This window comes from Natator depressus, chromosome 3 (genome assembly GCF_965152275.1).
Source record: "Natator depressus isolate rNatDep1 chromosome 3, rNatDep2.hap1, whole genome shotgun sequence".
NCBI lineage: Eukaryota > Metazoa > Chordata > Testudines > Cheloniidae > Natator > Natator depressus.
Genome location: NC_134236.1, coordinates 33,357,480 through 33,371,375, shown reverse-complemented (window position 1 = coordinate 33,371,375; position 13,896 = coordinate 33,357,480). Strand labels below are relative to the sequence as shown.

Here is a 13,896-nt window from a genome sequence, read left to right as displayed (position 1 = left end):
AGGTAATATCTTTTATTGGATCAGCTTCTGTTGGTGAGAGAGACCAACTTTCAAGCTTAGCCAGAGCTGAAGAAGAGCTTGTCTCTCTCACCAACAGAAGCTGGTCCAAAGATATTACCTCACCCATCTTGTCTCTCTGACGAGGAAGATTTTTAATTACCTACCTAATTCTAAACATTTCTTCTAAAGTCATGTTATGATTAATGTCCAGTCAAGGAGAAATTCCTCTTTATAGAACTTCTCACAAAATATTACTCAACAAAATTTCCATAAAACATTAACTCTAAAGCTCTGATTCAGCAAAGCATTTAAGCATATGTTTAAATCCATCACTAGCTAGCAAAGCACATTTAAGACTCAGTGACTTCAGTGAGGCTTAAGCACATCCTTTGCATGTGCTTAATTGGTTAGCTGAATTGGGGCCTAAGTGGGGCTTGACAAAGAAAAATCCAGAACTAAAACATTTATTGGGATCACCAAAGACCAAAAGTTTTGAGAAAAGACTGGGGCACTGACAGTGTTTGCCTTCTGTTCGCTTTAAACGAGCGTTTTTCAAACTTTTTGAAGTTAGGTCCTCCCCACCCCCCTTCAGTTACAATTTTTGGTTCCCCCCCTCCGCCCCCGTCCCATCCCAGACATAAAAATACATGTGCAAGGGTGGATGGCCCACTGAGGTGAGTCGGGGATGGAGGTGGTGCTCCCTCCCTCATCATGTGCGCTCCCTCTCCCCCCGATGTTTTCATTTTCATTTTGGTGCAGAGGGAGGATTTTTACCATTAGTAAACTATAATTATAATTAGTAAAGCATTTTTCTTCCCCTTGAAAACAAATCATGTAATATAGAAATTGGTGAATGAGATTCTAAGAATAATACATTCAGTAAAAGTTTAATTCCATTGCATTCTCTTTGCCTTTTTTATAGATATCCTCTTTCCAGCACCACCACCTCCAGTTGCAAAGACAGCCAGTATTATAGAAGCTTTAAACCAGCAGTCAAAACAACCACCAGCTGTTCCGCAATCTAAACCCGTACCACCTCCTCTGCCTCCACAACCTCCTAGTAGAATCTCTCAAAAGAAGCCTGCTACTGGGTAATAGATGATATTTTTCATATTGAATTCATAAAACACTTCAGCCTATTTAATGATCTTAGATTTTAAAGGAATTGCACTTGTATGTACCATGAAAGCTATAAAACAGGCAGACCCATCTTTTGCCAATGACAGCAGGCACTTAATGCCATTCACTGTCTTATAGGATACATAAAATGAGAAGAAATATTTATGGAACAGATAGCAAGAATGTCAGCATCAAGACTGAAACAATGTAGGAATTCTAATTACCAAGACTTATTCAACTCATATGACAGACTTGATATTTACATAATGGTTAGTCTTGGTGGCAGTTGGAAGCAACAAGGTTCCAGTTGGTTCTAATTCTGATACTATAATAATAAAAAAAAAGAGATAACATTAGGGGAGCTATTGCAATTTGTTCCCCAAGAACTTTAAAAGTAACATTAGAGGAAACCTCAGAACTTATGAAAGGACAATAACCTCATTTACAAAAATTACAGCAAAATATGTATTGCTCTTTTGCACTACGTTTATTTATCAAATGGGATCGGAATGGGCTAGTTGCTTATTTGCAAATAGGTAGGTAAAGTAGCTTTCACAACAATATACGTAGTTGCATTTCTACCAACACATTAAAGCCCTGGTAAGAGTTATACGTTACCTACCCTTTGAAAATAGTTTAAATGTATTGTATTAGATATCTGCACACTTGAAAGTTCTGGTTTATTTTCTAAATAGATGAATCTTAATATTCTTCTGAACAGGATTGATAAATCTTCTGGTATAACTAACAAAGGGCAGCCTAGAGGACCAGGATCTCTGCAACAGTCTGGTAATTATAATATAAAGAGGCCTCATGATTTAAAAGCTACATTTATTTTTGAATTATTTGTAAACCTACTGTTAAAACTTCTAAGATCACTGTAACTGAAATAGGTTAGAGTTGGGAGAAAGTGTGTTTTTTAGTTCGGTGCTGCTGTTCGTATTTGACAACACTAGCTGGGGGGACACTCAGGAAAGTAAAATCAGCTGAAGTTATGATGTCAACGTGCATAGGCTAAAGCATGTTAACCCCTGAGTAGATGCTCTCACATAAGAGTAAAGTAGCCTTAGTTTGCAGTAACTTAATCCTCCTCCAAGGAAGAGGATTTTTACTGTTTCCCTTTTAAAGTCATTTAGCCTCTGATCCTGGGAGCTGCCGTGCATGAACAGATCTCTGGGTCCTATTGATGTAAGTCAGGCTCTACTGGATTGGGTCCCTCCACGGTACCTTGCAGAATCAAGGCTTTTGTCAGTTTCCCCGGTTGTATGTTAATAATATGCCCCAAAGTTTGCATGATTTTCTCTGTGTGGTAATCATGGAATTTCTCGCTTCCCAATTTCCCTTTCTATCATTTTTATAAATCTATACGTCCGTGCATTGGTTTTCACTATGACTACTCTGTACTTGTCCTTGACCTCTCTGCAGAGCTAAGGAAAGTTCTATGATGGCCTTCTACTCTCTATTCATGTGTCTCACAGAAGGCCATAGGAGTTCTTCTCTTGGCCCTGTGTTGAGGTCTGGAGTCTGGTCCCTGGTCACATAAAGGGATGCAGCATCTGATTAAAGCTTGCAACCAGTGAAGTGAACACTTTTTAATGTGTTGGCTTTTTTTTCCGGTGTAGGAGAGTTATAACAAGATGACAATCTGAAATGAATGATGTACTTGAAAACTGTTATCTTGTCGTGTCCGTCCCCCCTGTGTGTCACCGCTGCCACCCCACCCACCCATGCACCCTCCCTTAGTCTTCTCTTCTCCAGGTTTGTTTAGTCTGGAGAAGAGAAGACTGAAGGGGGGACATGATAACTGTTTTCAAGTACATAAAGGTTGTTACAAGGAGGGTGAAAAATTGTTCTTGTTAACCTCTGAGGATAGGACAAGAAGCAATGGGCTTCAATTGCAGCAAGGGAGGTTTAGGTTGGACATTAGGAAAAACTTCCTAACTTCCAGCGTAGTTAAACACTGGAACAAATTGCTTCAGAAGGCTGTGAAATCTGCGTCATTGGACGTCATTGGACGAACGGGTGAGACAAACACCTGTCAGGAATGGTTTAGTTGTCATGTATTCCTGTCTTGAGTGCAGGGGACTGGATTAGCTGACCTATTGAGGTCCCTTCCAATCCTATAACTCAATGTAAGGAAATGGAGAAGCATCTAGCTCAGCCCGATTATCTCTTTCCCCTGTCTTAGGGTTTTCTCTAGTTTCCATCATGGGAGTATTGAAGCTCTTAAACAACTGTCTTCAACACAGGGAGCTGTTCGTGGTTGGGAAGAGTAGAAAGACAGTCAGTTTAGGAATTTAGGGAGAACCACCAGGAGTAGAAAACCTGAAGGAAAAAGTATAATTTGCATACTGCAGTAACAAGAATGAACTGGTTTTAAGTGTATAGCTATCATCATATATTCATAACATACTTTTTTAAAACATGTCCCCACTTTAAATTGTTTTACTTACTTTTAACAAAAGGAGAATCCTCCTCTGTATCTGAGGCTTCTGTAACACAAACTGGTCTTACAGCAAGCACATCAGCACAGATCCAACCACCAGCACCAATGCCAAGGAAGTCACAAATGGTAAGTAGGAAAAAGATCTAGGTGAGTCTTTTAAAAAAATAATTTAAAAAATTGCTTTTGACAGTGTGATGATAGTTTGGTGTAGCAGTTCTTTCCCGCCCCCTCCCAAGTATTTTGTCAAAAAACAAGGTGTAAAACTGAACCATGAATAAGACTAGGCCATTTTATTTTATTAAGCACTCATACATTTTGTAATAAAGACTTTTAAAATACCCTGCATTTCCTGAAATTGTACAGGAATGAGTGCATAACCACAGACACAGAAGTAGAAATTATTTGCCAGTATCTGACACATGATGCGTGCAAAATCTATAAAGCACAGTGAACTGATAACTTAAACGTTGGTGAGCCTGAGAATTGAACAGCAGTATCACTGTTATCACATACAAGTTCTTAATCCTCAATAAAGTAGATAGTGAAGTAAGCAACATCAAAAAATGGGTGCTGCATTTATTTTTACATTGGCAAGCAGATTAATAACATCTGACATAGGTCGGTCAAATGGTACCATTTTGCAGCCCTGGAACATTTGATTTGAACATATGTATTAGTGTTGATTTATTTTATTCATATATTAGGATGGGTATGAAAAGGGTGGTACTTCCCTCTGCAGATCAGCTGAGCTACTGTCATAACTGTATATCTATTGATCTTTACTTACAAAGTGTTACATCACCTTATTTAACCCACCCAAACTCAGTTACAGTATATCTCTTCAAAGGTAAGTAAATTACTATACAGAAGATCCCCACTCTTGAGTCTGTATTCATGTGTGTGACTGGGTCTGGAATTCTCCATTGTTGAAGTTTTGACCTATTAATCTATTTCATCAGTATGTGCTGTATAATTGTCACCAACAGTTTCCACTGTCGGTATATTCTCTAAATAGACAGACTGCATTGCTAGAGATATTATCATCAGCAAAGATTTTCTTTCTTCATTCTTTCTGTTTCTCAGGTTTGCCTAATACTAATGCTGTAGTAAGGTGCAGGGTATAAGAATAGAAAAAGTTGAAGGTTTCTTTTTTGCTTAGTAAGAAAACCATGAAGAAGCCATAATGATTTGGTGGTTTTGCTTCATCAGTATCCTCATTTGAATAATTTGGAATCATTTAGTAAAAGATGTCTTGTTATACCTTCCATTATATCCGCAACACCTACTACCCTGACTGTACCTTTCACAAAGCAGTACTGCTAGCTGAGCTAAAAAATATTGGGGCTCCAAGGGGGAAGTAAATGGAAACATTTACATTTAGATCTGTGTCTCATTTAATTCTGCTGAAACTTAGGCCATGTCTACACTAGCACTTATATCGACAAAAGTTGTGTCCCTTGGGGAAAAACACACCTTGACCGACATAAGTTTTGCTGGCATAAGCGCTCATGTGCACAGTGCTGTCAGTGGGAGATGCTTTCCCACTGACATAGTTACCACCACTCATTGAGCTGTTTTTATTATGTCAATAGAGATCTCTCCCATGGCATAATGCGGCTACCCAAGTGCTCTTACAGCGGCACTGTATCTATACAGCTGTGCTGCTGTAAGCTTGCAAGTGTAGACATGGCCTTAGTTGTGGGGACAGCATGGTCCATTGGATAGGACACTGGGCTGGGAGTCAGGAGACCTGGGCTGTTCCTAATTTTGGCTACTGTCCTGCTGTGTGACCTTGGCAAGCTGCATCCTCTCTCTGTGCCTGTCTTTCCCCTGCCACCCTTTGTCAGTCTTGTCTGTTTAGATTGTGAGCTCTCCAGGCAAGGGATGTTTCTCACCCTGTGCGTGTGTGTGCACAGCACACCTGACAAAAGGGAACCCTGCTCTCTGGTAGGGCCCCTAGGCCCTCCTGTAATACAAACAACTAACAGCAATAATAAGTTAAAAATGTATGTAATTTATTTTAATCAGACTTAGAGAGGAGTTTTAGGGTGGGATCTGTATCTTTCTGTCTCTGGCAAGCATGCAGGCCTGCTGCAATAATAGAGACCTCTGGTATTTTTCACATACCGCAATTTGTAATGTCCCTCTTCTCTTTCCATCCCTTCTGTCTGACAAATTAGCAATACCTAGCTGTGAGATAGTGTTGCCCATCAGTGGGTCTCAAAGCACTTTACAAAGAAGGTCAGTATCATTAGCCCCACTTTGCAGATGGGGAAGCTGAGGTACAGAGAAGTGACTTGCCCAAGGTCACCCAACAGGCCAATAGCAGAGCCAGGAATAGAATGTGTGAGTCTCTGGACACACAGCCTATTGCTCTGTTCACTAGGCCACACTGTCTCTCTGAATATATAATATTGGATATTTTGGACTTTTCCGGGTAATTTGAGATGGAATAACTGTCCTGATTGGTTTCATTCTCCTAATCTTTGCTCTGTTGAGCTGCTGGACCATAACAACATGCCCGTGAGGTGTACGTATGGTTCAGGTGTGAAACCACTGGTGCCATTAATTCAGCATTCTTTTGTCATGTTCAAACAGCTGATTACCCTGGGCTTTCCATGTAAAATAAGGTTGTTGCAGTCCTCTATCTTGTTCCTTCCTTGTTATGTTATAAAACATAATTACTTTCAATATAAATTAATTTATTTAGCCAAGTAGGTACTAGGGAACAATCTGTTTTGCACCCAGGGTTTCTTTTTAATTGTACATATCTGAATAAAATATCAGAATTTCCAGATAACTTCAGCAAAGTGAAGTTTGCATACCTGGGGAAGCTGGCAGGGTATTTCTCTGATGATCCAGGACAGAGTGGAAAGGGAAAACTGGGCAATAGAAAGGGAGCCCAGAGAAAGGAGTGATTTTGCTAACATGCTTTAGCTAAGTTGATTGAGCTAAAAGTACCTTAATTGAAGCATTAGCGAGATCAGTTTAGCTAAAGCACTTTTCCTAAATCGCTCCATCCACCTTTGCTCCCAAGCCTTCTCTGCTGTGTGTCCTCCCTGCCAAAAGATCATGGAGACCAGCCAGCAGGTAGGGCACATGCTTGGGGCACCTCTCCTGATTAGATAATCAAGCTTTTAGAGTACACGTAAATAGCCAAAGATTTCTATGTCCTATAACTTTCTGATTTTGGGTAGAAAGCTTTTTTTTTTTTTAAACTGTTTTTTCTACATGTGTTTTATACACTTAAAAGTATACTTTAGGTATATGAACTTTTTCCTGAAGTTTCTTAGTTTGCCAGGAATGGGGATCTGTTATATTCTACTTACCTTCTAGAGAAAAGAAAATACCTGTAATTGCTGTTCTCTGAAGGTAGTAATTATATTGCTGGTAGTGCATATATGCACCCATTCATCCTCTTTACTGAGATGGAGGATAATTGTATTTATGACTAATTTGGCTGGGAAAGAACAGACAGAGTGATATGGCTAGATTCATTGTAGAAATGCTGCTCATTGAGTGAGGCGTGACCATGAAATTTTACACCTGACAGAATTCTGCGCCCCTGGGATGCAGAATTCATATGGCCCACGTATTTCTGTGCCCCCACACAGAAAAACGCAAAAGAAATCTGCGGGGGGAGACATGTGTCTCTTCCCCGGCAGTCCAGGCAGCATGTCTGTTCCAGTGTGCCTGGAGCAGCCTCAGAGATGCTAATCACTGTGGGTGGGGGAAGGGCGGGGGGGGGGCTGGCATGTTTGCCTGAGGGGGAGACGTTCATTACCTTCAGGGGGCGGGGCTGGCCAACAAGTGAGAGAGATTCTGTCCCTCTCGCTTGATACTGCGGCTCGAGGAGCCTGGAGGAGGGTAGGTCTTTTTCTTATGCAGGGGGAACGCTCTGTCCCTGAGGGAGAAATGTAGCAGCCTGCCGGCCTGGTAAAATGTCTATAACTACTTGAGAATTGAAAAAACACTTAATTAAATATTAGTATCACATTACTGAAAATTGTTTCTTTTTAAGTTAAAGAAAATAGCTTTTGTAAAACAAACAAACAAAAAACACCCCATTTTGTTAATGCTGCTGATTGATGGTTAATTGATCTCATTCTCTGAGGCAGAAATGAAGCAGCCTGTCTGCCAAGTAACATTGTTAATGATCCTATTGTTAGTTAACTGTTCCCATTCTCAGTCAATTCCCTGAGGAACATAAAAGCTGTAAAAGTTTTAAGGCCCCTACATTGCCAGAGTGTTGTAAAGCCTTATAAATGACAGTAAGGAAATCAGCTATGTGCTTTCTCACTTTTTTTCTATACCAAAGTGGCACAAGGGGGTTAGATTTTTAGTTACCCATTAAAAAAAAAACAAAACTTGAGGGCAAATAGAACATTTACCAAGCAGTCAATAAAATGTCAGGACAATCAGAACCAAGCACTTCCCAAAATACCCAGCCAGATCCAGGACAATGATTAGCAAAACTGTATGACTTTCATGTGTGCAATTTAAAATGACATTCTACTAAGGTTGTCGATTAATCGCAGTTAACTAATGCGATTAACTCAAAAAAATTTAATCGTGATTAATAGCTGTTTTAATTGCACTGTTAAACAATAGAATGCCAATTGAAATGTATTAATATTTTTGGATGTTTTTCTACTTTTTCAAATATATTGATTTCAGTTACAACACAGAATATAAAGTGTACACTTCTCACTTTATATTATTATTTTTATTACAAATATTTCCACTGTAAAAAATGATAAACAAAAGAAATAGTATTTTTCAGGTCACCTCATACAAGTACTGTAGTGCAATCTCTTTATCGTGAAAGTGCAACTTACAAATGTAGATTTTAAAAAAAAATTTTTTTAACATAACTGAACTCAAAAACAAAACGATGCAAAACTTTAGAGCCTGCAAGTCCACTCAGTCCTACTTCTTGTTTGTCTTAGCAATTGGCTGCACAAGTTTTTTTACATTTATGGAAGATAATGCTGCCCACTTTTTATTTACAATGTCACCAGAAAGTGAGAAAACACATTTGCATGGGACTTTTGTAGCCAGCATTGCAAGGTATTTACGTGTCAGATCTGCTAAACATTCATGCTTTTTGAATACCGTTTTTTGTAAATAATTCTACATTGTAAGTTCAACTTTCATGATAAAGAGATTTCACTACAGTACCTGTATTAGGTGAACTGAAAAATACTGTTTTTTTTTTTTACAGTGCAAATATTGGTAATTGAAAACAATATATTTTAAAATGTAAAAAAATCCAAAAATAAATGGTATTCTGTTATTAACAGTGCAATTAATTGCACGATTAATCGTGATTACATTTTTTAATCGTTTGACAGCCCTACATTCCCCCTCCCCCCTTTTTGTTTTTTGGCTGTTTGGTGTTCTGTAATGTAATCATTTATAACTGGAAATGCTGGGTATTAATTACCAAGTATTTGTAACTTAACATACATGTGTTTAGGAAATGCTGAATAGTTATTGTGACTTTTTTTCTTTATTGTAGTTTAAATAACTTACCAAAACAATTGAAACTGGTGTGTTTTATGGCATTATTTTGACAAATAAAATTTACAGAATTTTGCATAATTTTTAAATTTTTGGTGTAGAATCCCCCCAGGAGTATGAAATGGATCACAGGCGGGTACCCATTGGCTTTCACCCTGTCAGCTGGGAGTGCAGCAAAATACATGTCTCTGGAATGTAAGGAGAGCTTGGGAGAGGTAGGGGGGACTGCAGCCTGCTCCCTCCCTCCCTCTCCTCCTCATATTACTATCTCCCTGCTTCTTCCCCTCCCATCAAGCACTCAATCCCAGAGCTCTCCATCACCTGCTAGGAGCTCAGTTCCAAGTCAGGAAAGTGGTGCTTTGCCGATGAGGAAAAGCACTTTCCACAGAAAAACTCCACTGCAAAGCAGCACTGGTGCTCCCTTCCCAGCTCCCAAGCCCTGATAAACCATCCCATGAGCCACATCCCACAGTCCTCAGACCATTGTGATTATGGTTGTTTACAGTGTTGTTGTTGACAACTTCATTTTAAGTGACAGGTTTCAGAGTAACAGCCGTGTTAGTCTGTATTCGCAAAAAGAAAAGGAGTACTTGTGGCACCTTAGAGACTAACCAATTTATTTGAGCATAAGCTTTCGTGAGCTACAGCTCCGATGAAGTGAGCTGTAGCTCACGAAAGCTTATGCTCAAATAAATTGGTTAGTCTCTAAGGTGCCACAAGTACTCCTTTTCTTTTTTCATTTTAAGTGGTATCCTGTGTCAACCCCATATGCTTAACAATCTGTCCCAACTTGTATTTAGCTCAGACACTTTGGTTACCTTCCCCAGACCAGAATAAAAGCTCTGTGCAGATCAAAAGCTTGTTCCTTCCACCAGCAGAAGTCGAACCAGTAAAAGTTACTACCTCACCCACCTTGTCTCCCTCTGTGGTTATGGTGGCATGCAGAGGACTTCTCAGACATTTTGTGGGTCATGATCCAAAAAGAGTGAGACCTGGTCTAGTGGGATGAGCAAGGAAGTGAAGTCAGGCTGTGTCCAGTCTTTTCTTTCTGGCAGTGCCAGAGTCACTGTAAAGGGCGGGACTTTAATCTTGGGTTTGATTGCCCCATGTGACGCATGGCTAGAAAGGGTTAAACATCCTGCAAAATAAATAACCCGCAAAAGACACGTGGGGAGATAATGTTTGTGTTTTTTGTGTATTTACATAGGTATGAGTAGGGGAATGTAATCAACAGTCCCTGTCTATGCTGTATTCTGATAATTCGGAGATCAAAAGAACAGCCTAACCTTTAAATGAATTGTAAACACGGGATATCTCGGTATTCATCTCTCTTTGAAATGTACTGTGAATAGTGGAGGAACAAGCAAATGGCCTTATGTTAATTCGTATAGCTAAGTACTGGCGATGGACCTCCTTCAAAGTCATCCTAATTACCTTTTGTTCCACGAGGAAGTCCCGACTTGTCAAAGAGGACATGAAATTGTATAAAAGATCCTTGGGACCTGATTCTGTCATCTCAGATCTGCTTAAGCTTCATCAGGGCTAAGTTTGAAGTCACAAGACTGAGGTCCCAGTTATGCTGGTACGCCCTGAATATGAAATTTGGACGTTGGACTATGACCAATGAACTGAATGTTAAAGGAACTCTTTGCAACTACAAAGCTCACCATCTCTGCTGTGAATCTGAACCTCAATGGATTGAACTCCTGTCTGTGTATATATTGATCTTTTAACCATACTCTCTCTCTTGTTTTTTAATAAATTTTAGTTTAGTTAGTAAGAATTGGCTGTAATGTGTACTTGGGTAAGATGTGAAAAATTCATTAACCTGGGAGGTAATGTGTCTGATCCTTTGGGATTGGTAGAACCTTTTCTTTTATATGGTGAAATGAGATTTTCAGAAATCATCATATTTTACATGGGTACCTGGAAGGAGGCCTGAGGCTGGATCACTTTAGGGGAACTGCGTTGTTTGAACTTCTGAGTAACCAGTAAGCTGTTTTATGCTGGCTTGATAAATCTAAGTATTGGAATATCCACCAGCTTTTAGGGGTTTGGCTGCCCCATTCTTTGCAGTTCACCCTAATTGAGTGACCACAGCTGGCTCCCCCCAAGGACCCCTGTCACACCCCAGAATACAAATGTCCTTGCCTCTTGGGAGGTTGGAGAGTTAGTTTTCATGTTTATACAATGCTTTGAATATATAAAGAATTAATTAAGCTCTGCTGCTAAGTATCACTAATGTGTAGGAGTGTGCCACCTGATGGTGAGATTGCATAATGGCTCTGAACTGCATTGTGGAGTATTAACCCAGGCCTAGGAAAGAGTATATGTAATGCAAGGGGTTATCTGAGCTGCTTCTTGCAAAGGGTAACAATTAACAGTAACTTAGTTTTTCTCTCTGACTGAATATAGTTCCCAGTCTGTGTTGCTTATCTTTTAGACAGACAAGATTGGTGAGGTAATATCTTCTATTGAACCAGCTTCTGTTGGTGAGAGAGACAAGCTTTTGAGCCAGACAGAGCTCTTCTTCAGGTCTAAGAGACCTGAAGAAGAACTCTGTGTGGCTCGAAAGCTGCGTATGTCACCAACAGAAGCTGGTCCAATAAAATATACTACCTCACACACTTTGTCTCTCTAATATCCTGGCACCAACATGGCTACAACTGCATTGCTTATCTTTTGCCATGTTTCATTTCTTGTACATATATATTTTTGTATTGCAGTCAAAAACTAAACCCAAGAGAGTAAAAGCCATTTACAACTGTGTAGCAGATAATCCAGATGAACTAACCTTTTCAGAGGGAGATATCATTGTGGTAGATGGAGAGGAAGATCAGGAGTGGTGGGTGAGTATTTTCACTTACGCATCTTGAATTCAAAGTATGCCCACACTTTCAAAGTACATTAGTGACAGAAAATGCAAGTATACCATAGAGCTGGTAGGAATTGAAATACCCGCAGCTCTACCCAGACTGACTGATTGAGTGAAGAATCCCCTAGAGAAGTTGGCATATAGTTTTCCATCTTTTGGCTAGCCAGCTGCTTGTTGCCTATCTTATGAGATCTGGTTTTACAGACTTCTCGCTTGGATGAATTACACTGCTCCCTCCCCACATGACCCGCACACACACATACACCACTTCTTCTGTCATCCCCTCCCTCTGCCTCCAGATCTACCGATCTGATTGAGAGGAAAAGGTCTAGGGCTAAGACAACAGCTCCTAAAAAGTTCTCTGTATTTTTAAAGAATGGAAGAGGGTGTCTTTTTTCATAGCGATCTGTTTGCATTTTTCGGACATGGATTGCCTATGCTTTAGCCAACATGGTGCATGGCCAATTTGATCCTACAGGGGTTTCTTGATCCTCCCTGTCACTTTGACCTAAGAGGACAGTGTTATGGAGTATTTTATAAGGTGCCATGAAAGGCTGTCTCTGAAAAGTACCATCAGTTGATGTAACATCTTTCATGTGTATAAAATCTGTACTTGATATACATGCATATGAAAGATTAACCTACCCACCTGTCCTTTTTAGAATGAATGTAACCTGGAGGACTCCCTCTGTCCTTTACAGGCATTCAAATCTGAGTTTTCTTTACCTGTATTATCTAGTGGACTTTTCTGAATATCTCACTATTCTCCACTATTCCCTTTTTATTCTGGGGATGCTGTTTCCATACAGTCTTGAACTAATTTTCTTCTCATAAAGAGTCACTGTTAGTACACTAATCCTCTGGCTGGGCACATGACCTCTTCACAGGCTACAAGTAGTATGTCAGTGTAAATTATTGAAAGACCTATTTGTTCATCTATATCTCTCACTAAACACAAGTGCACTACATCACCTACAAGGCTCTGGAGGCTGTTCAAACACATCTCCAGTGTGGCATCATTCTCCCCTATAACCAGGTTTGTAATGCACTATTCTTTGTTAGGTCCTGTTAATCACAAAAGTATGTTTAACAATGATTATGAAAAACAATTCTTCCATTAGTTAGTGAGATGAAAGAACATGTGTAAACAAATGTATATGTACTTCTCATTTCTCCTCATGTCCGGTGGGGAACAACCTCTTTTCTTCTGGTGGCAAGTAAATGCATGCTAGGCCTGACTCTGGAGGATCCTGTATCTTTAAATAAATAAATAAATCTAGGGAAAATTCCACCCCAACTTAGTTTTTAGCCTCCCTCACAGACCAAAAACTCTTGATGACTCTGCTTCAGTTTGAGAATGTGTGATGTGAGGGGGAGGTGCTGTTTAGGATCTGGCTAATCCTAGGGAGTGTTGGAGCTATTTGGAAATCTGCTAATTCATTATTTTCTAAAAGATGTGAAGGAGAGAGTAAGTGGTACTCTGCTACACCTTGTGCTTCGGATCCCAAGGGTATGTCTACACTACAATTAAAGAACCCTGGCTGGCCTTTGTCAGCTGACTTGGGTTTGCAGGACTCGGGTTAAGGGACTGTTTAATTGCAGCGTAGACATTTGGGTTCAGGTTGGAGCCATCTGCTACCCTTTCCTCAAAAGTCTGTACCGAAATTAAACAGCCCCTTAATGCTCTGGGTTGCTTTTATTCCTCTGAGTGACTAACATCAGTAAGGTTAGGAGAACTTGCGCTGTTCACTTCCACCACTGAGAGCTGCAGTTAAAATAACTCCATCCATTTTTGGATTTCCTCTCAAAACTAGTGCTTATATTTCCTATCAGCTAGAAAACTATCTTAGCTATGTATTTTCCAGAATCTGCTGAGCTAAGTCAGTTTTTTTTTTAAATAGGACAGTTACCCATGAAAGCATTCACCTTACTT

The 13,896-nt window shown here is 39.8% G+C and overlaps 1 protein-coding gene across 4 annotated transcripts in view; it reads left to right on the top strand.

Moving 5' to 3' along the window:
- ASAP2 (ArfGAP with SH3 domain, ankyrin repeat and PH domain 2) overlaps positions 1-13,896 on the top strand; it is a 174,208-nt gene that overhangs the window by 155,566 nt on the left and 4,746 nt on the right. For all 4 annotated transcript variants that reach the window (XM_074947676.1, XM_074947678.1, XM_074947679.1 and 1 more), the window contains 4 exons: positions 923-1,091; positions 1,841-1,908; positions 3,585-3,691; positions 11,815-11,937. In XM_074947676.1, coding sequence (XP_074803777.1) covers positions 923-1,091; positions 1,841-1,908; positions 3,585-3,691; positions 11,815-11,937 — 467 coding nt within the window. The remainder of the gene's footprint in view (positions 1-922; positions 1,092-1,840; positions 1,909-3,584; positions 3,692-11,814; positions 11,938-13,896) is intronic.